Raw genomic sequence first — 21,145 nt, forward strand, 5'->3', positions numbered from 1 at the left:
CTTTCCCTGCCACACAATGTGTGAAATGGTCCAAAATGTGAGCAAGTTAAAATAAGACAGATACACCAACCCATTGCAAGTTATCTCTCTTTTTTTAAAAAATAATATTTATTAACAGTTTAAAGATTACAAAAAGAAGAAAAAGAATTAAACAAGACAATACGATACATTACAAAAACAGAAACACAACAAAAAACATTGAAAAACAAAACAATTAAAAACACATCCAATATGCAAGTTATCTCTCCACCCCCCCACCCCCGCTACCTTCTTGCCCGTTGAAGTTTGAGCCATCAGCCTCTGTGCGACTCTATGCAGAGATGGCATCTGGTTCTGGAGGGCTCCCTGCGGTCTGGACTCTTTAGCCCTGTGGAGTGCCCTCCATTTTGCCTACGGTAGAAGCGATTTCTCAGGGCAGCTATAAAACAAAATGGCTGTCTTTCAGAGACACTCAAGTCTATCTTAGCACCTTTCAGATGCTGCAAGTAGACTGCAGCTATGTCATAGAGACATAGACTATTAATTTCTGGGAGAAGATGAAAATAGTAATAAGGTCTGTGTCAAATGTTGTTTGGGCAGCTCTTGGTACGAAAGTTGTGCTTTTTGGAAATGCCCTCAAAACAACAGTCCCAAACATATCCCCCCCCCATTTTGTTTGTGACTGTCTTTGTTACCCCTTTAGAGCCATTTCTTCTCTTTCTCCTTCTCCACACATTCCCAGCCAATTAGGGATAACACTGTGAATGTGATAACATAAGTTCATCCAAGGGTAGTCAATGTGGTTGACTCTCCAGATGTTATTTGGACTCCACCTGTTGGAGAGTTGGTGAAAGGGGATGTCCTGCAACAGTTGAAGGGTGCCACACTGGTGATGATGTGATGTCAGTAGATGTAAGTGAACACAAAGGCTTGCAATTCATGTGATAAATGCATCGAGGGGAGGCATTGGACTCTTAGCAAAGACAGCAGGGCTCCCTGATTTGTTGTCATGCACCTATCTGGTGGATTCGTTGCCAAACAGGGGTCAGCAAACTTTTTCAGCAGGGGGCCAGTCCACTGTTCCTCACACCTTGTGGGGGGCTGGACTATATGGGGGGGGGTTGAACGAATTCCTATGCCCCACAAATAACCCAGAGATGCATTTTAAATAAAAGGCATATTCTACTCATGTAAAAACACGCTGATTACCGGACCGTCCACAGGTCAGATTTAGAAGCCGATTGGGCCAGATCCTGCCCCCGGGCCTTAGTTTGCCTACCCATGCCATAGGACAGTAACAAGGAGAATTGGCCTTTGCAATTGGCCTTCCTCCTCAAATCATCCTAAACAGCTGCTCTCCTGTTCAACATTCAGCACCATTGCTGTTGGACAGCTCCCCTATCTTGTTCAGAAGGCCAGAAACAGCACATTGCAGCCTTAAGAATCCCCACTTGGGATGTTCCTTGAGCTCCATGTGGGAAGCAACTGGTGTACAGGATTTGGGTGAGGCTGATGGGATTTGAAACCAACTCAATACCATGTAGCCAACATGATGAGCTAATGGATACCTTTTGGGGGAAAGTTAGCTCTCTCCAAAGCTCTCTCTTTAAAAAAATAAATACTCATAATTGGTGGTTGATTTCTAGGTCAAGCTGAGAAGAGTTCACTCATCACTAATCTCCATGTGTTCAAGCTACCACTCTCTTGATCCACCTTTCTGGGTTGGTTCTAGGGGTACAGCTGGTCCTCCTCAGAGCCCACGAACATCCTGTTGCCAATGTTAGTGTATGGAAATGCTTGGGAAGAAGGGGAAGTTGTCTCCCATCACTGGTTGTGTAATGGGAACTGTCCAAAAGATGTGATTTGATGTTCATGCAGTGTCATCATAAGACTAAGTAACATAGGCAGCTGTCAGAGGTAAGCCAAGAGATGGGGGGGCCCAGGAGTCCCCGCCCACCCCTGTAATCTAAAATCAGTAGCTAAGGGGTCTGGAACATAAGGTGATGGAACTGCGGTCCATAATAATAATAATAATAATAATAATAATAATAATAATAATAATAATAATTTGTGTGTTGCTGAAGATCACCACTATACCTGCCAGTTTCCTGAGATGTTACTTCCTTTCTCTTTTTCACACAGGTCATGAAAGCTCCTCAGGAGGCCACTGTGTGATCTCAGAGTTCATACGACCCCTACAACTATCCGGTGACAAACCAGAGCAATTGTCCATCAAGCCAACTTTCCTGACCCGGTCACGATCTGGCAGCCCAAGATGCAGGTTTGAATCAGACGTAAGTTGAAAATGGCTTTGGACAAACCTGTCTCTTCTTCAACTGTTGGGACTAGTTTTTCGTTAAGAAGGGCTGATGATATAGATCAGGCTTAAGGAACCTCTGGCTCTCCAGAGGTTTTTTAACACACACACACACACACACACACACACACACACACGCACATTCAGTTTTACAGATACACATCTTACAATCACATACTTCCAATACAAATGCATATTAGACTTCCCCCCTTTGGTGGTTTCTTGTCTTATTTAAATTGTTAACACTGCATTACTGTACTCCATTTTTTAGTTATTCTAGAATTTGTCTTGATTAAAGTTTTAATTGCTTGATTTAAGTTAGCCCTACTTGTATCCCATTTTTTTTTATATATATATTCTACAAATGTTCCCCACTCTTTAATCATTTCCCTCCCTCTTGATTTCTTACTTCACCTGTTAATTCTGCCATTTTGGCTTAATCCATCGGTTTAATCAGCCACTCTTCCTTGGTTGGTACAGTATCCTCTTTCCACCTCTGGGCAAATACCATTCTGGCTGCAGTTGTGGCATACATAAACAAATTTTCAGGTCCTTCAGAATATTTTGAATATTTTGAATATTTTGCCTTTGGTCATGCTTGCTGGGGCTAAGGGGTGTTTAGCAACATCTGGAGGGCCAAAGGTTCCCCATACGTGATGTAGGTAACATGAATGTTTGCACCAATCCCAAGGAAAATGGTCGAGTTTGCACGTTAAGTACAAACAAAAGTCAGAATGTTTTATTATATTTTTAAATTTTTGTTGGAAGCCATCTAGAGTGGCTGGGGAAACCCAGCCAGGTGAGTGGGGTGTAAATAAATTATTATTATTATTACTATTACTATTATTATTGGAACAAAAATTGAGGAACCTTGGAAATGGCAAACTTCCTCCTTTCCTCACACCCCTGCTCCCTTATCCTCTTATGTCCCTCCAGTCCTTTTGAGATGAGCCGAAATTCCCTATTTTGTCCAACCCAGTGAACTATGGTTTTGCACTTGCCCTGCAAACTAGGCTCACAACCTAGGATCAAACCCCGGTTTCCAGGGCAAGCAGAACCATTATTTGCTGCTTCTGGTGAAATGGCAAACTGGTTCACCTCAGGCATGGCTCAAGGGGGAGTTTGGTCATGGTGGGCAGGGGAGGGCCGGGAGCGCTGATTCTCATTGCTCACTCAAGAAACACAAAACTTTGGTCTGTTGCTATGTCTGAACACTCCGGTGTTACCTGGGCGGTTACTCCTGTAATGATTCTAGACCTCTTCCTGTTTTAATTGCTGGATAACCAGACATATATAAATGTAGAGGGAGCCTTGCTTCAATGGAGACAGCCAAGAAGAGGGTACACAGCCCTGTTGGTTTTTTAAATAATGATGTCAGCAGTGGTGCTAGAGGGAAAACACAATCTGAATAAGATATAAGAAAATGATATTGAAATGTCAGGACAAGCTTATGGGGGTAAGTTTGCACTGTGCTTTTCTTTTTTTCTCCCCATCCCAACATTTTTAAAAAAGTGCTCTTGTATGTGTTTATGCACATATGCATTCATCTTTCACTTTACTTTGTATAGTACTTGATACTTGAATTAACAACATGCACCCCGCTTACATCAGGAATCAGTTCCACTCCCAAGAGGAGCAAATTCCCAAGTGGAGCCAATCCCAGCAGAGTTTGCATTTTGATTCAAATGCAAAAGGTGTCAAACACAAGCCCTTCTTGCAGAGTGCAGTTTAAGACTTCAGATTGTTCCTTTGCAGACACATCAAGTTGGACTGTTTGACATTAATGGGGCAAAAGTGTGTATACCTTCTATACACACTTACCTCGTAAATCTCATTGAACTGTAGGACTTTCTTCTGAGCAGAAAGGAATAGGATTGAACTGTTTGTGCGTTGCAAAACAGGTTGGATCAGAATACGCTGAAAGCCAGGGGGGAATGTGTCTGTGTGTATTTTAAGCAGCTATCGCTCTATCTTACTCCCACCACTCTGAAATTAGGGCGCTGGCACAGAGACCCAGGTTGGCTTTCCTATTATGCTTTACTTCGCTTGCCCTTTTTTCAGACATGAATTGCTCATTGTTTGCCTTTTGTATTGGTAATTACGGGGTGTGTGTGTACCCCACGTGGGGATTTTGGCTCGGGATACGTTCAGCGGTGCAGTATCCCCGAGAAAGGCAGAGAGCTATATTATGTTGAAAATGCTTCAGGAGAACTCAGGCTTTGAAAAGTCAAGCCAACAAAGAGGTTCTTGACATGGGCAATTTTCAGAAATTGCAAGCCGGCCTCGGCCATTCCACAAAGACACCATCCATTTACCGTCTTGGTGATTGATAACAAGGAGGGGGAAGCAATCTCCCAAAGCAATTATTATGGGCTTGGTTATGAGTTCTATTGCGTACCAACAGAGTGGAGAGAAGGGCTGTGTTATTTTCTCCACGGGCTACCAGGGCATGAGTGGGAAGAAAGTGATGGGCAAAACATTTTTGGGTTGTTTGCGTTTTTCTGTGAGGAGGTGGGTGGATTGAGAGTGGGTGGCCAGGAGCACATAGCCCCCAGGAATCAGATAGGTAGAGTTATTCATGCAGGCTGTTTTGCTGTCCACAGTGGCTTCATGATGGTGCAGGAACTTTGTTGTAAGTTTGAGGGCACATCTAGAAAGAGAGCCCATGCGTACCTCCACATGGGTTCAGCCTGTTGTATCTGCAGTACGAAAGATCAGGTAGCAGGTGGTGCAAGACCTTCCTTTGCCCGAGTCCACAGCCAATGAGAGAAGACGATACTGGGGAAGGTGGACAAAAAAGTCTGACGTGGTACAGCAGCTTCCTGTTGATCTCGTTCTTTGCATGTAGAGGAAGGACTCCATCTTTGCTCCCAAAGACCTTCAGTGACATATTATACTGAGTCAGACCCATTGGTCCATCTCAGTGTTGTCTATCCTGACTGGCAGTATGTCTCCATGGTTTTAGGCAGGAGTCGTTCTCAGCCCTCCCTGGGAGATGTTGGAAATTGGGGGGGGGGGATCTCAGGTAGCAGAGTCTAGAAGAGGATTATTCTTGCAACCTTTAAGAGTCACTGCCAGAATTGACTGGGAATCAGTAATTGGAGAGCCTTGGGGAAACCCAACCCATTGAACCCTACAGAGAAAGAGCTATAGCTCAGTGGTAGAGCACCAATATTGCATGCAGAATGTACCAGCTTCAATCTCCAGCATCTTTAGTAATTATTATTATTATTATTATTATTATTATTATTATTATTATTATTCATACCTCGCGCCCATCTGGCTGGGTTTCCCCAGCCACTCTAGGTAGTGCTGAGAGAGACTCTGTGTCTGAAATCCTGGAGGACTGCTGGTAGTCAGTGTAGAAAGCACTGCACTGAACTGAATGAACCAATGGTCTGATGCAGCCTAAGACAGGTTCCTGTGATGTGCGAGTCCTGATTACTGAAAGATTTCTTGTGTAAAGAGTGGGCAACGTGGAATTGCCCACTCCTTACACAAAGTGAACATCTGGAAAAACAAGTTGCTGGTCATCATAGGAAATAGTGAGATAGATTGGCCAGTGGTCTGACTTGGTATAATGCAAGCACTTCAACTGCAATATATCCATTTCTGCCCTTGGGTTCTGCAATTTTGCCAGACATTGAATGCCTGTTTTCAATATTCATTTCACACAGACAGACACACACACACACACACACACACACACACACACACAGAGAGAGAGAGAGAGAGAGAGAGAGAGAGAGAGAGAGACTTAAGTGGTGCTTTGTCTTTAATGAATGTCTTTCACACGGTGTTGAGTGCTACACCCAATACAAGTTCTTAGCACCTGCATATTATGCATTTCGTCCAATTCCTGTTGCTTGATATTAATGCACCTTCCTAAATAAATAGAATGCTTGTCAGACTATCTGGGAAGAAATAATATCATGTGTATATATATATAGTGGTCATTTGTACGTTAGGAGATTAAGATATAACCCTGACCCCAGAAGACCAATTTCATTTATTACTTCTTATTGTAGATGGATAATGAACGAAATTCTAATACCTCAAAGCAGAGATACTCTGGAAAAGTCCATCTTTGCATCGCTCGATATAGGTAATGTCAACTCACCAAGCAGGCCTGTATGTGAACTGTATTTTTTTATTTTTCAAAATTTGAAATGCTTCTTAAAAAAACTGATTTATTAGCAGTCAATGCAAAATACAACATGTGGCATCCATAAGAGAGTATAGGGGGTCCACTATAAAGAAGACACATCACCGGGGGTGGAAAACACAAAAATTATTTGACAGCATCCCTTTAAAAGCTGCTGGTGGGAGCCAGCCATGCTCTTAGACAGTAGCATAAGTGACAAATGGAAACAACTTTTGCATTGGCCTCTAAGTACTCAGCTGCATCTCAGTTTTTCTAATGACGCAATGTCCCACACCGTTCTATGCCAATATTCTCTCTTTTATCCTCTCCTTTAAGTGATCTTATTAACCTCAAAGTTTGAGCCCTGCCACAAATCACCGGGAAATGGTAAATTTTTTGGTCTGCCTGAAAGATGTTTCCTGCATTTCAGGCACTGGGGAGAATGAGAGGCGAGCTGGCCATTTTACCTGCTGACTGGCCACTCTCAGGGGCCACGGGCAGAAATGAAAACAGTACTTTCTCTTGCCCACTCAGAGTCCTGCTGCTGAAATAAGTTGCCTTTCACATCTTGGGATTTCCCTCCAACTACGGTGCTATCTTGGGTTACATACGCTTGAGGTTACAGATGCTTCAGGTTACAGACTCTGCTAACCCAGAAATAGTACCTCGGGTTAAGAACTTTGCTTCAGGATGAGAGCAGAAATTGTGTGGCAACGGCGCTGTGGCAGCGGGAGGCCCCATTAGCTAAAGTGGTACCTCAGGTTAAGAACAGTTTCAGGTTAAGAACGGACCTCCAGAACAAATTAAGTTCTTAACCCGAGATACTACTGTATACAATTGTGACACCAGTGGGGTTTTTTTTAATATCCTGCATGCGTGGGAAGTAAGGCAGTCATGTTCCCAATTGTCAGGGCTCCTGAACATTCGTTGTTAGCATAGATGCTGAAAAACTACTGGGCCAGCAGAAATAATGTCCAAGGAGGTATTAAGGCAAGGCTCAATGAAAGGCGCTGGGGAAGGCTGACTGAGACAAGGTGGGGCCCATTGCAAACTGAGTTCATACGCTGCTTAGACTTAAGAAACAGACTTCTGCAAGAAACAGAGGTCGTGTCTTGCCCCTTGGCCTACTTTGTGTTCTGGGGTTGGTGCATGGCTGATTGCTCTTTCTGCAGTCCCCTCCACTGGTTGCAAACCCTGACATCCTTGTCTGTCCCTCCCAAGAGTCCCAGGCTCAGGACCTGTCATGGCCTTGATGCCTGAAACTGGCATGTTACATGGCCAACACTACCCTGCTGATAGCTGTGCTTAAACTGGCCTGCACATGACTCTGTGCCTACATGAGGGCTGACCAAGGAGGGGCTGGGTTGCAGAGGCATCCCAGAATATGATGAAGCTTTCCAGTGTTGCAGCAGAACATCTCGCTGCTGTATCTCCGCTTTGGGGATGTGGGAGGTGTGAACTGGGTAATAGTGGGTAGCCTAAGTCTCTTAGGGGAAATGTGTGAAAGCAGATGGGGGAAACCAGCCAGAGAGAGGCAAGGGCTCAGGAATGAATCAGCCCGCCATCCCTCCCTAAGAGAAATGGTGCTGTGAAAGGGTTTGGGTGCTGTAAACCCAACTGGCTCACCAAGGGCCGGACTTGCTAGCTGTGTGGGGAAGAGTCAGGATATGGCTTTGTGTGAAGTTGGGAGCAAGTGGAAGTTGGCCATAGCTCCCTGGTAGAGCAGCTGCCCTGCGTGCAGAAGGTTGCTGGTTCCATCTCCGGCAACTCCAGGTAGGGCTAAGAGAGAGCCCTGCTTGAAACCTTGGAGAGCCGTTTCCAGACAGTACTGAGTTAGATGGAGCCATCGTCTGACACAGTTCAGGGTGGCTTCCTATGTAGCAGGAGGGTGAAGGAGCTCTTTGCCCTACCCTGAGATTCTCAACACTGACTGGTTAATTGCATGAGCGATGGCGAGAAAAGGTAATTGTGCTTCCCTCCAGTTACAACCCATTTGATGGACCAAATGAAAACCCCGAAGCAGAGCTGCCCCTCACAGCAGGAAAATACCTCTATGTGTACGGAGACATGGACGAAGATGGCTTCTATGAAGGTTTGTTGAGATTGGCAGTTTAGTTATTTATTTTGCTTTTGTTTTTGCCTCTCTTTAACCATCAACGAATTTGGGTACATGGGAGCATTCTGGGTTCCACTTGCTCCCCTTGCGATTATCCAGCATTCTGAACCATCCAGTCTCAACTGCTGGAGACATCAGCCCACCAATGCATGGGGAGTTATGGAACTGAACGAGTGGGATGTGGCAGAGAGAGTGGGGTCAGTGAGGGTTCCCTTGTTCTCCTCTCATACAAATTCTAATTCTGATTGAATGGTGGGAGTGAAGGCTTTTATCAGATGGTGGCAGTGGTGGCTAATTTATTAGGGCAAAGGGGGCTTGGCCCCACTGACCTCTGTCTGCCCTCAGGTGGCCCCCACTTGCCTGCCTTCTTACCTACAACCAGCCCATGACTCCTCCTTAGTCTCATTGATGCCTTTGTAAAGCCCAGTAGCAGAAGGAGCATGCCCTTCTTCACTGTCAGTATTATATAGACATTCGAACTAGGTTTATCCAACCCACCTTATATACGTTTCCTGGGCATTCAGAACAACACAACATCTCCTTATTACTACAGGACGAGAGCCCAGAAGTCACATATTTATTTGCCAGATTTTGTGCTGCCATGATAGATATTCGACGAAGAATTGTCTATGCTACGATTCAGTCCTAAACTGAAGACCCATATTGTTAGATCCGCACTTCTGAAACCCACCCCATATAGCTGTGTTAACCGATCTTTTAATTTTTCTTATAAAATTTTACTCACCCATTATCTATGCTTAATTAAGTATTCTATGTATATGTTTAAATCTATGTTTGGTTCTTGCTCCTATTTATTTAATAATAGATTCATACTGTTATGCTATTCATTTAGATGTTTTGCTTATGCTGGTTTATGACTGTAATAAAGTACTTGAAATTGAGGCTAAAGTAAAGCCCACTAGACAGGAAGATAGAATTAGTTGACTCTGCCTATCCTTGGCTCTGGTTCCTTCTACTGTTTGCTTCCTACCAGTCCCGATGGACAGCAGTCACTGCTGGCTTAGGTTGGGCTGGATGAGCACTTCAACAGGGCTAGGGCAGGGATTGTGGTTGAAACTGGCTGTGTTTCTCCTTGGCCCATCTTTAAATGTGAATCCAGATGAGTAGTTGTGTCTTTTCTGTGTGTTTGTGCAACCTGCCTTCCACCTTTTTTCTCTTTCTCCTCTAGGTGAACTCCTAGATGGACAGAGAGGTCTTGTCCCTTCCAACTTTGTGGATTTTGTGCAGGACAATGAATCCCGTTTGTTGAGTGGGGTGGGCAGCGAACAGGACCAGAATTACATCAACCACACTGGTCACATGTTGGAAGGAGATGGCCTTTTGGAGATAAACCCTCCCAGCCACTTAGAGCCTGGCGTTGTCAATAACAGTGCAGGGACCCTGGATGTGAACATTGATGAAATCGGAGAAGACATTGTGCCTTATCCTAGAAAAATTACCCTTATCAAACAACTAGCCAAAAGTGTTATTGTGGGCTGGGAGCCTCCGGTCGTGCCACCTGGATGGGGAACCATTCATAGCTACAACGTCTTGGTAGACAAAGAAATACGGATGAGTGTGTCCTTGGGGAGCAGAACTAAAGCTCTCATAGAAAAACTTAACATTGCTACCTGCACGTATCGAATATCTATTCAAAGCATAACCAGTAGGGGCAATTCTGACGAGCTCCAGTGCACTTTGTTAGTTGGGAAGGATGTCATTGTGGCTCCTTCGCACCTTAAGGTGGACAACATCACCCAGATTTCCGCCGAGCTCACCTGGCTCCCGACCAACAGCAATTACAGTCACGTGATCTTCCTCAACGAAGAGGAATTCGATATTGTCAAGGCTGCCAGATACAAGTATCAGTTTTTTAACCTGAAGCCCAACATGGCCTACAAGGTGAAGGTATTGGCCAAGCCTCACCAAATGCCCTGGCAGCTCCCACTGGAGCAACGGGAAAAAAAGGAAGCCTTTGTAGAATTTTCGACATTGCCAGCAGGTTTGACTCTGTGTTGTTGTTGTTGTTGTTTTTAGGATATTGCTTGCTGTTGTTTGTTAATTTATGCAGCGCCATCAGTGTACGTGAAAGCTTACAGATTGCAAGAGGGAAGGTCATTTCCTGAAGGATCTGGCATTCTAAACTTTGACACAGAAGATGCCAACGTGGGGTCTTCCAAATGCTGTTGAACTACCAATCCCATCATCCCTGACCAGCATGGTCAAGGACAATTGGATTTGTAGTCCAGGAACATTGGGGTGGGGCACAACATTGACTGCTCCTGGGACATGTCAGTGTTTCAGTTGCACCTGATTAAGGCTTCATTCCGGACCCATGACCATTGAACACTGGAAGCAGGGAGTTGTCCTGAAGACTTTGGGGGCGAGATGAGTTTGGGGAAGACTGTCAAAGGAAAGAAGAGAGGTAGCCTCACACAGGTGCTCTGGGAGGTGAGGGAGAAAGGGTGTATTACCATGAGTGTACAAGTGCCTATGACCGCCTGGGCGTGTACACTCAAAGAACATGGAATTTGGGACCTCTAACTTAGAGCTGTCATCTGCCTTCCCCTCTGGGAAGGGCCGTAGTTCACTAGTAGTGCATCTGCTCTGTACATAGAAGGTCCCATATTCAATCTCTAGGTAGGGTTGGGAACATCCCCTACCTGAAACCTGGTGCCAATCAGTTGGAGACAGCACTTATCTAGATGGACCAAAGGGCTGACTTGATATGAGGCAATTTCCTATGTTCCTCTGCCATGGGGAAGCATCAGCGAGCCAGCAAGACAAGTAGCCAAGGTTTCGGGAGCATGAATGCATAGTTTATTGCAGAAATGGGATAGGTACATGCACCACATTTAGATTGCACCATTAGTTATCCAGACAAGCAAATGGACACAATCCAGCCAGATGAAAACACCTGGGGTGCAAACAAGGCCAGGGATGGGTATGGCCTGGGGAGAACCCTGTGAGCCAAATAGAGAGGCTGGGGGAGCCAAATCTGGTTCCTGAGCCTAGGGTGCCCCACTCCTGGTCTAGATGGAGACATCCATGTTTCCCAAACAGGGTCAGAGGGACTTTCGAAGCGGGGGGGGGGGGGAGGGAGTGGTCTTCTCATACCATAAAGTTCTGGATACAGGTGTCTTCAATGGCACACCTTGAGAGTTTGAGCTCAGCAAGGCGGTCCACATATAAAAGGGTCTTCAAGGATCGCCCCTGTAGAACTGGCTTTGGGGAGGGCTTCATTCCCCAAAATGACACATGCCCTGTTTCCCAAGGGAAAGCTAAGCAGTATTCCTGGTATACAGAGGCCTGATAGTACTTTTTCTCAACCCATAAGGATTTTGTTGCCTGGCAATAACAATTCAGAGATGTTCGGGGCTGTTGTAGGACTGCCGGCACTGTGAATTGATTGTTACGGTGGAGGGGGCGTCCCTTTCCCTCCGAAAGCTTTTTAGCTTGTTCAGTTTAGCCAGGATGTTGCCAAATATGTGGCAGAACTCATGAAATATACATAACCTTAATAATCACAGGGATATTTTTAGGCTAGGCTTCCATCCAGCACACTGCTATTTATAGGGGATTGGTTTTAATTAGAGACATAGCAAGTGTGCTATCATGATAACAGGTTTTCAGGGCCTTCAAACAGGGGGAGGTTTTTTGTTTTTGCTCAGCTGTTTTTAGCTGCATGGAGCCCAGGTTTTGGAACACACACGCAGCCTGCCACTCCAAGATGCAAGGAAGGGAAAGAAAGCAAAAGATCTTGCAGTCTAGCTGAAGCTTAGCGCTTAAGAAGAGCTGTGCTGAGTTAGGCCTCTGTTCTCTCTTACGAGGGGGTTATGTTCCAGGCCACCACATGCATGAGCAAAAAAAAAAAAAAAAAAGGTGTTACAGTATATGCCACACTTTTAACATTTGGGAGGGGGGTGCCGGTACTGCGTACCCTTGAGTTACCCACCCCCAATAAATAAATAAAAGCAGTGTTCCCACCCAACAACTGTAGAGCAGAGGAGTGCGGCTTCAGCAAGAGCTCCCACACACCATTTGGCGTAACTGGAGTCTTTTTTTTCTGGACTTTTGACTCACTGACATCCTTTTTGGGCTCTGGGGAGGGTCTCCTTATGAGCCACAAGGAATTTCCAGCTGTCTCCTGTCATTTCAGGTTAGAATTGAATTACTCATTTAACGGTGCCATGCATATATGCAGTCACACGCGAGTTGATCATACGTAGATAAGGGGATGCCTATAAAAAAGATGCGGGTGGCGCTGTGGGTTAAACCACAGAGCCTTGGACTTGCCAATCAGAAGGTTGGTGGTTCGAATCCCCGGGATGGGGTGAGCTCCCATTGCTCAGTCCCTGCTCCTGCCAACCTAGCAGTTTGAAAGCACGTCAAAGTGCAAGTAGATAATAGGTACCGCTCTGGCGGGAAGGTAAACGGCGTTTCCGTGCGCTGCTCTGGTTCGCCAGAAGCGGCTTCGTCATGCTGGCCACATGACCTGGAAGCTGTACGCCGGCTCCCTCGGCCAATAAAGTGAGATGAGTGCTGCAAGCCCAGAGTTGGCCATGACTGGACCTAATGGTCAGGGGTCCCTTACCTTTACCTATAAAAAAGAAAGCTATGGTGTCAGGGGGAGATGTAGACAGAAACACACACCAGCCTTCTTTCCAGTGTGGTGTAGTGGTTAAGAGCAGTGGACTCGTAATCTGGTGAACTGGGTTCGATTCCCCGCTCCTCCACATGCAGCTGCTGGGTGACCTTGGGCTAGTCACACTTCTCTGAAGTCTCTCAGCCTCACTCACCTCACAGAGTGTTTGTTGTGGGGGAGGAAGGGAAAGGAGATTGTTAGCTGCTTTGAGACTCCTTCGGGTAGTGATAAAGTGGGATATCAAATCCAAACTCTTCTTCTCTTCATCCTGACCTGCTGGTTTTCTGTGTGCAAGGAGTTGGGCCAGTTTATGTCCTCCTCTGACAAACTTCTCTTGCAATTGCTGCAGACAGCACAAAAGACTCTTGGTAGCCTCTGGCACGCTGTTTCCCCATCCGCTTGTCCTAGCAGCCAATTAACGGCCAGTTATTAATCTGGCACCAACTTTGCACACTGGGACCGCAGCAGGTGCCGTTTGCCTCGTCATTATTGGGTTCCCACATGGTTTCTGCAGCCCTCCTGCCTCCTGCAAACTCTCTCTGGGATATTCTGAGACCCAGGGCATGTAAATGGTTTTCCAGACTTCCCTCCTCAGCATCAGATTGCTCCTGCTTAAGTGGCTCCCCAACGTTGGGATGCAAAAGTGTTTGCTGTAATCCTTCCAAAAACAATTTGCAAGGCTGGCCTCTGCCCTGTCCGATGCCCTTAAAGGACTCCTTGGCAGCTGTCTTGCTCTCAACAGGCCTACTTCCCGTCCTGGTGTTGGCTCTGGGATCGGAATAGGGATGAGAGGATTTCTACCCTTCCATTCCTTTTGGTGTTTTCTCCAGCCTGTATTCTGCCCTTCCTGAATTCTTTTCTAACTAGGAGGATTTCTGAAATTGCCATGAGGCAGATGGCTGTGTTGTATTGTTTTCAGCACCTGCAAAAAACCTTTCTCTTTCGCCAGCCAAGAGGTGTAATTTTAGCATTTAATTTTATTTGCATGCATTTGTTTTAAAACAACTGGTTTTATTTCTATTTGGATAGTTTTATGTCCTCTGCGTTTTTTAAATCAGACACCTAATCTTTAACATGTAATTTTACCATGTGGATTTCTTTTGAAACACCTGAATTTTAAAGAATAACGACTAAGAGTAACCCTGGAATTAAAGCATGTGCATCTTGCCACAGAGCTTTCCCCGAGTTCACAAGCACTACCACCACCTACATTAGCAATGTCCATATGTGGTTTGCTAGAACTAGAGATGTCTGGGGAATTCAGTCTTTGCAAAATGTGGTGGGGACAGACCTGGTGTCCACTTCCTGCATTGATGTGCATCCACATCACAGATAAAATTGCATTAACAATCAATTGTTCTTCCTAAGGTAAAAGAGGGCTCTCCTAAAAATTCTCAGCACACTTAGCAAACTACATGTCCCAGGATTATTTAAAAAAAATGGGGGGGGACCCTATACAGCACCTGTGATCCTCAGATGAATGGCAGCATATAAATTAATTAAATAAATTATTAATAATAACAAAATAAACCTAGATGTTTAAAGTGCCATAAAAGTGCTTTCATTATGTAGTGTGGACTAGTCATCCTTTGGAATGTTCTGACGCGGTTCTGAGCTAAAAACAACAGCGACATAAAACTAGGTTTGGTAAGGCATAATTTGAGAGGCAGTGTGTAAGAAATCCATGTTTAGAAACATGTTTAACATGTGGCAAATTGTGCAGATTTTTAAAATTTTTGTTTTTAAAATTATAGTTTAAAAATGGTAATGGAGTGGAGTAGACTAATGAGTGAGCGTATGCCAAAGTCGCCTGGCCCAGAGAGTTTCCCCCCGTCCCCCAATAAAATACTGAGATGACACATTTTGACATCTCCAGTCCCCTAGACCAGGCATGTCCAACTCCCAAGAGGCTACCCATTAGATTGACCTAAGTTGCTGACCTTTTCTTTTTTTCTTTTTTGAGAGAGGTCAATCAGGGTCACGAGATCAACGACCACGATTGACCAGTAGATCCGTAATTGACCAGTAGATTGACCAGATTGACCCTCAATCGACCGGTAGATCGTGATCAACCAGTTGGACATGCCTGCCTTAGACAATGAAAATTTAATAACAATATGCTTCTACCTGTAGGGCATACGGAATTAAGTGACTGGTAGTAACTGAAGCGTGTTTTGAAATCTAGGTCCACCAGCTCCCCCTCAAGACATCAGAATTCAGGCTGGGCCGACGGCAGGAACGATCCTGGTTTCATGGAAGCCACCAATTCTCACAGCAACAGGGACCTCCAATGGAGCCAACGTAACCGGTTATGGAGTTTATGCAAAAGGCCAAAGGGTAGGTGGGGTTTTCCACTTCGTTGATGGTGACCCACACACCTTGATTCCCAGAGTGGTTTCAACTGTCCATCCCTTCTCCCAGGGAACTCTGGGAACTGCCCTGGGAAGGGAGTGGGGATCTTCTGACAAATCTCAGCAGTGATTTTTTTTCTGGGGGTACTCAATGGTACACAGTACCTGCACCATTTTTTTCTTTTAAAAAAAGCATTTCTCAGCAGCCTCAACAAACACTTCCCATGATTCTTTTGGGGGGAAGCCATGACTCTTTAGAGTAGCACGATGCCGTTTTAAATGTATACTGCAGATGGGGCCCTTTTCTCCCCCTTTCTATGGGCTCATCCACAATGCCCCACAACAGCTACTCCTCACCGTGGGTTATAGTAAAGCAAACAGTCTAATCTGTCAACGCCTAAATGATATCGAGCATCAGAACAACTTGGCCACAATAAGGAAATTTTGCCCATGGTACGACCATTTTCCATCCTCCCACTTTGATTCTCTGGCACCCTATCTGTATAACTTAGCAACTCCAAAATACAGACGTGCTTTTACCCTTGCAAGATTGAATGTATTGCCCTCGGCTGTGCTTGAGGGACGATTCCAACAGATTCCATACAAAAAATGCTTATGTCCCTGCGGAGATGGCAGCAGCAAATCAGTGGTGCCTGCCCTCCTGGCTTGCACTCTTTATAAAGATCTGAGGAATGAGATTATTACCCCTCTTTTATTGACCATTCCGGGTTGCCCTACCACTGCCATTGCGTCTTTTCTCCTGGCAGATCAAGAGGAGCAGATGACTGCAAAGGTTGCAAGGTTTTTAGCTGGGGCAATCAGAATAAGGTCTATTATTTGACTGCTGAGTCTGGACCCTAAACTGTGTTTTATATAATCAACTTTCTATTTTGTTCTGTGTATGTTTTTTGTTGCTATGGCCGATGGCTGGTGCAAATAAAGTTTTATTCATTCAATGCCACTTGCCCTGTGATTTCTAGACATGGGTCCAAAAGGTTTTTTTCATTTTGTCCTGCCACTTTCCTTGGGGAAACCCAGCACTTACTGCTGAATCAGAACAAACGTCTATCAAATGGACGTTTGCTGCGACTCAGCAGTAAACAGCGGCTTTTCCCAGGGAAAGCAGTGGAACTAAAGAGCATTCTCTCAGACCAGTGCATAGAAATCACGGGACAAACCTAAGTGTGGGTGAGACCTAGGTTAGGCAGCTGAAGGAAAGAAAACTTCATGTAAAAACCAAGAGTGTTTGTGTGTGCATGCACGCACTGAACTCAGTTCTTGTGCTAAAAACAAATTGCATGTGCAGTTGAAGTTGAACATGTGTGATTAATTTGAAGTGTAATGTCTGCCATCCTGCTCCTACTGAGCCACTGTTTTGCACACGGATGCTATTGGTGGAACTTTAGTTAGAGTTATTTGAGTGGAACCCCTGGTCTGACCTTTTGCAGAGTGGAAATGAATATGCCCCCCACCACAAAAAAAGGTTCCAAAAGGCGTTACTGCAAACAGTCTTAAACAAGTTGCAAAATATATGTTGCAAGACTATAAAGTAACACATTGCCCTTAAGCAAACTAGCAATGCAGTCCAGTCTTCTTTAAGCCCTTAATACAGTGGTACCTCGGGTTACATGCGTTTCAGGTTACAGACGCTTCAGGTTACAAACTCCGCTAACCCAGAAATAGTACCTCGGGTTAAGAACTTTCTTCAGGATGAGAACAGAAATCACACGGTGGCGGCGTGGCAGCAGCAGGAGGCCCCATTAGCTAAAGTGGTGCTTCAGGTTAAGAACAGTTTCAGGTTAAGAATGGACCTCTGGAACGAATTAAGTACATAACCAGAGGTACCACTGTACAGTCCAAGAACTTTCCTTTCTCTGGTCCCAGAGAGAGATCCTACACAAACAGAATCGTTGAGCTAGTGCCTACTGAGAAAGTTTCTCAGGGATGGGTCATAACGTAGCATAAATGCTGAAATGGAAATCTCCAGCCTTATATTGCCATAGTTGGCTAGAGTTAAACCTCCTGCCTAATGCAAACCTATGCATAAGTTTTTAACTTCAACGCATACAAACATAACGTTCTATGCATACTAAACTTATAACTTTAGCAGACCTCAGGGTCCTAGCAAAAGATATATATGTCAAAGTAGATGCTGTAAGCTAGAAGTCTGCGCACCTCTGTCTCATATAGGGCTACTGTTTGGTCCTACTGGAGCGTCCTACTCATCTTCTGTACTAGTTTGAGGGCCCTTCCTTCCTTTCCCATCCAGGTATGGCAGCAGAAGAACTTGGCTCCTTCTCAACTTGGCCTTTGTGTTTTATACATCCGATTAGGTGGCAGAAGTTATCTTTCCTATGGCTGAGAACACCGTCGTGGAGCTCATGAGAATCCGGAGCCTGGAAGCCAGGGAAGTTCTCGTCCGGACACTTTCTGTCCAAGGGGAATCGGTGGACTCTCTGGGCGCTGCCATTCCACCTGACCTACTGGTGCCTCCAACCCCTCACCCTCGGCCAGCTCCCAAATCTAAGCCATTACCAAGTGCCGGCATCCCAGATACCAAAGACGAACATTTGTGTCCGCATGTGAAAAGGGATGAGTCGTGGGAGCAGGGCCGCGTGGCGTCTCCCATCCACGGACACACCCTGGAGCCTCCCAACTTCCACAGCCCACTCCAGGGGAGGAGGTCGCCTTCCCCAAACCGGATACTCCCTCAGCCACAAGGCGCTCCCGTCCCCAACACAGTCGCAAAGGCCATGGCCAGGGAGGCTGCTCAGCGCGTCGCAGCGGAGAGCAGCAGGGTGAGTAGAGCTCGCTGCATCTGACACCCACAACCGCACAAAACCCAATTTTGGGCCATTTCAGACATGCACTTCATGGATACAGCATCCACTGGTGATTTTCACATGTGAATGGCCGTCTGTGGGTCTGGTCTACGCACACAAGCAGAACAGCATAGCAGGGGTAGCCAACAAGGTCCCTCTAGATCACCTTGTGGGTCCCCAGATGTTGTTGGACTACAACTCCCATCACCCCTAGCTAGCAAGGCCAGAGCTCAGGAATGATGGAAGTTGTAGTCCAACAACATCTGCATGCTCTAGATGCTTCTGAACTGATGGTTAAATGCCCCTTGGGGTCCCTTCCAACTCTACAATTCTACGTGTGAAGGGTTCAATATGACCCTGCCTACCCATGGAAGCGAGGGACACAGGTGGCACTGTGGTCTAAACCACTGAGCCTTGGGTTTGACGATTGGAAGGTCAGCGGTTCGAATCCCCGTGATGGTGTGAGCTCCTGTTGTTCGGTCCCAGCTCCTGCTAACCTATCAGTTCGAAAGCACGTCGATTAATAGGTGCAAGTAGATTAATAGGTACCACTCCAGCGGGAAGGTAAACGGCATTTCTGCGCGCTGCTCTGGTGTTGGTGTTCCATTGCGCCAGAAGCGGCTTAGTCATGCTGGCCAAATGACCCGGAAAAACTGTCTGCGGACAAAGGCCAGGTCCCTCGGCCTGTAAAGCAAGATGAGCACTGCAACCCCAGAGTCGTCCACGACTGGACTGTCAGGGGTCCCTTTACCTTTACCCATGGAAGCAGAATGAGATAGGAGAGTAGGGGTAACCAATGTGGTCCCTGTCAGGTGTTGTTGGACTCCAACTCCTATCAGCCGCAACCAGCATGGGCAATGGTAAGAAGTGATAGGAGGCAAGCATCATCTAGAGGCCACCACATTGGATATTCCTCTGTAAGAGTTATGATTGGCAGCTAGCTGTTGGGCACTCCACTCCAAGCACATGCATCCACTTACTTGGATGGAGCTGGGGAGGAAGCTGGGAATATAGCCATTGAAGGAGAGAGTTTTTTCTTTTCTTTTTTTAACAGTGATTTTGGTTGGTGAGCCTTGAGAGGGGAGCAAGCAGGTACACTTGGGGAACATGCTGTTGCTTTGAGGAACCTGGTAGTGCTATAAGAAACAGCGCTATCTGCCTACTTTTCCCTGTGCCTTTTAAATCTGTAAATCAACAGATATAGTACACACCCAAAGTCCCCCAATGTCCTCACATGACGCTGTAGGGCAGAGATGGAGAACCGGTAGCCCTCCAACCATCGTTGTACTTCAGCTCCCATCAGCCCTAGCTAACATGTCCAATGATGAGGGATGATGAGAGTTGTAGTCCAGAAATGTCTGGAGGACCATCATTTTCCTCATCCCTGATATAGGTTCCTGCCCTCAAACTTCCTACCAACTGGGGAAATGAGGAGCCCCAAAGCAATGTGAATGTGTTGAAGAACCGTAGAACTGCAGTGTTGGAAGGGACCCTGAGGGTCATCTAGTCCAACCCCCTGCAATGCAGGAATCTTCTGCCCAGCATGGGGCTCAAACCTATGGTCCTGAGATTAAGAGTCTTGTGTTCTACCAACTGAGCAACCAAGACTGTGCAGATTAAATGGGCTTGCCTTTCAGTGCAAACTGAATTGGATGCCTTCCCCATCCCTACCACCAGAGCACACAGACCTCACATCCAATTTCCCCACCATCCTTAGAGAGGAGCCCTTCCCTCACTGCACTCCTTGTTCTCAACTCCACAGCTGGAGAGAAGGAGCGTGTTCAGCGAAAGGAGCGGCGCTGCGCATTACGCAAACTCTGACGAAGAAGAAGATGGCTATGACTCGCCGCGTGTCAAGAGGAGAGGGGCTTCCGTTGACGATTTCTTAAAAGGCTCCGAGCTCGGGAAGCAGGTAACTGGTGCAACTGCAGCAGCCTGAGCGTCAGGCATGTACCATAGTCACGGCGTGAAGAAACTTGCTTGCTTGTGTGTGCTCTAAAACAAGTGCTAATATCCCCAGGATGGTGTAGTCTGCAGCTGGTGTTGGAGAGTCCTTTGGTTTCACAAATGCCTGCAGCCCTGGTGGTGGTGCTGAGGTTCTTGGGAGCTGCCCCACCTCAACCTCTTGAGGTTGGCCTTGATTTGAATTTTGAAAGTCGCATCTTGCTTTGTTCGCCCCTCTTTCTCCCTCTCCCCCCACCCCCCAACAGCCCCACTATTGCCATGGGGAGGAGTACCATACTGAGAGCAGCCGGGGCTCCGACTTGTCCGACATCATGGAAGAAGACGAGGAAGAGCTGTACTCAGAGATGCAGATGGAGGATGGAGGGAGGAGGCGAGTCAGTATAACATCGCATAACACTCTCAAGGTAAAAAGCAACTATGAGGTGGGGAAATCCTCTATGCAAAGGATAGGATAGAGAAAGAAAGAGGAGCTGCTGACTTACTCAAGAGTAGGCTTGGATGGTCCAAAGCTTTCATGTACCAGCAGCATCTTCAAATGAAGAAGAATGTGGTTTGAGATCCTAGGCCACCACGCTGTATACAAAAACAGCCAGAGACTTACCAACTGTTACCTCAAATCCTCACTAAGGAATCACGTTCTATATAATTTCAAATTTCTGCCCCTTATCAGCCCTGCTGCCCCAAGAAAAACCAGGCACACAGTCACACATATTCCTAGAATTACCTTGCTGGCAGGAACCAGGTACTTCAAAGCAGGCCAATCCCATCTCTGTGCACCCCTTCCAGTCTGCCACGTGCTAGGGAAA

General features: G+C 46.1%; 1 protein-coding gene across 16 annotated transcripts in view; it reads left to right on the forward strand.

Annotated features, from left to right (window-relative positions):
* RIMBP2 (RIMS binding protein 2) overlaps window positions 1-21,145 on the forward strand; it is a 169,164-nt gene that overhangs the window by 116,390 nt on the left and 31,629 nt on the right. For 14 of the 16 annotated variants that reach the window (XM_081893223.1, XM_081893224.1, XM_081893219.1 and 11 more), the window contains 8 exons: window positions 2,122-2,273; window positions 6,325-6,401; window positions 8,423-8,532; window positions 9,746-10,558; window positions 15,387-15,538; window positions 17,886-18,350; window positions 20,137-20,286; window positions 20,585-20,743. In XM_081893223.1, coding sequence (XP_081749349.1) covers window positions 2,122-2,273; window positions 6,325-6,401; window positions 8,423-8,532; window positions 9,746-10,558; window positions 15,387-15,538; window positions 17,886-18,350; window positions 20,137-20,286; window positions 20,585-20,743 — 2,078 coding nt within the window. The remainder of the gene's footprint in view (window positions 1-2,121; window positions 2,274-6,324; window positions 6,402-8,422; window positions 8,533-9,745; window positions 10,559-15,386; window positions 15,539-17,885; window positions 18,351-20,136; window positions 20,287-20,584; window positions 20,744-21,145) is intronic. The other 2 variants (XM_081893213.1, XM_081893218.1) reach the window with 1 other exon arrangement.

Source organism: Podarcis melisellensis (genome assembly GCF_964234715.1).
Source record: "Podarcis melisellensis genome assembly, chromosome: 16".
Classification (NCBI taxonomy): Eukaryota; Metazoa; Chordata; class Lepidosauria; order Squamata; family Lacertidae; genus Podarcis; species Podarcis melisellensis.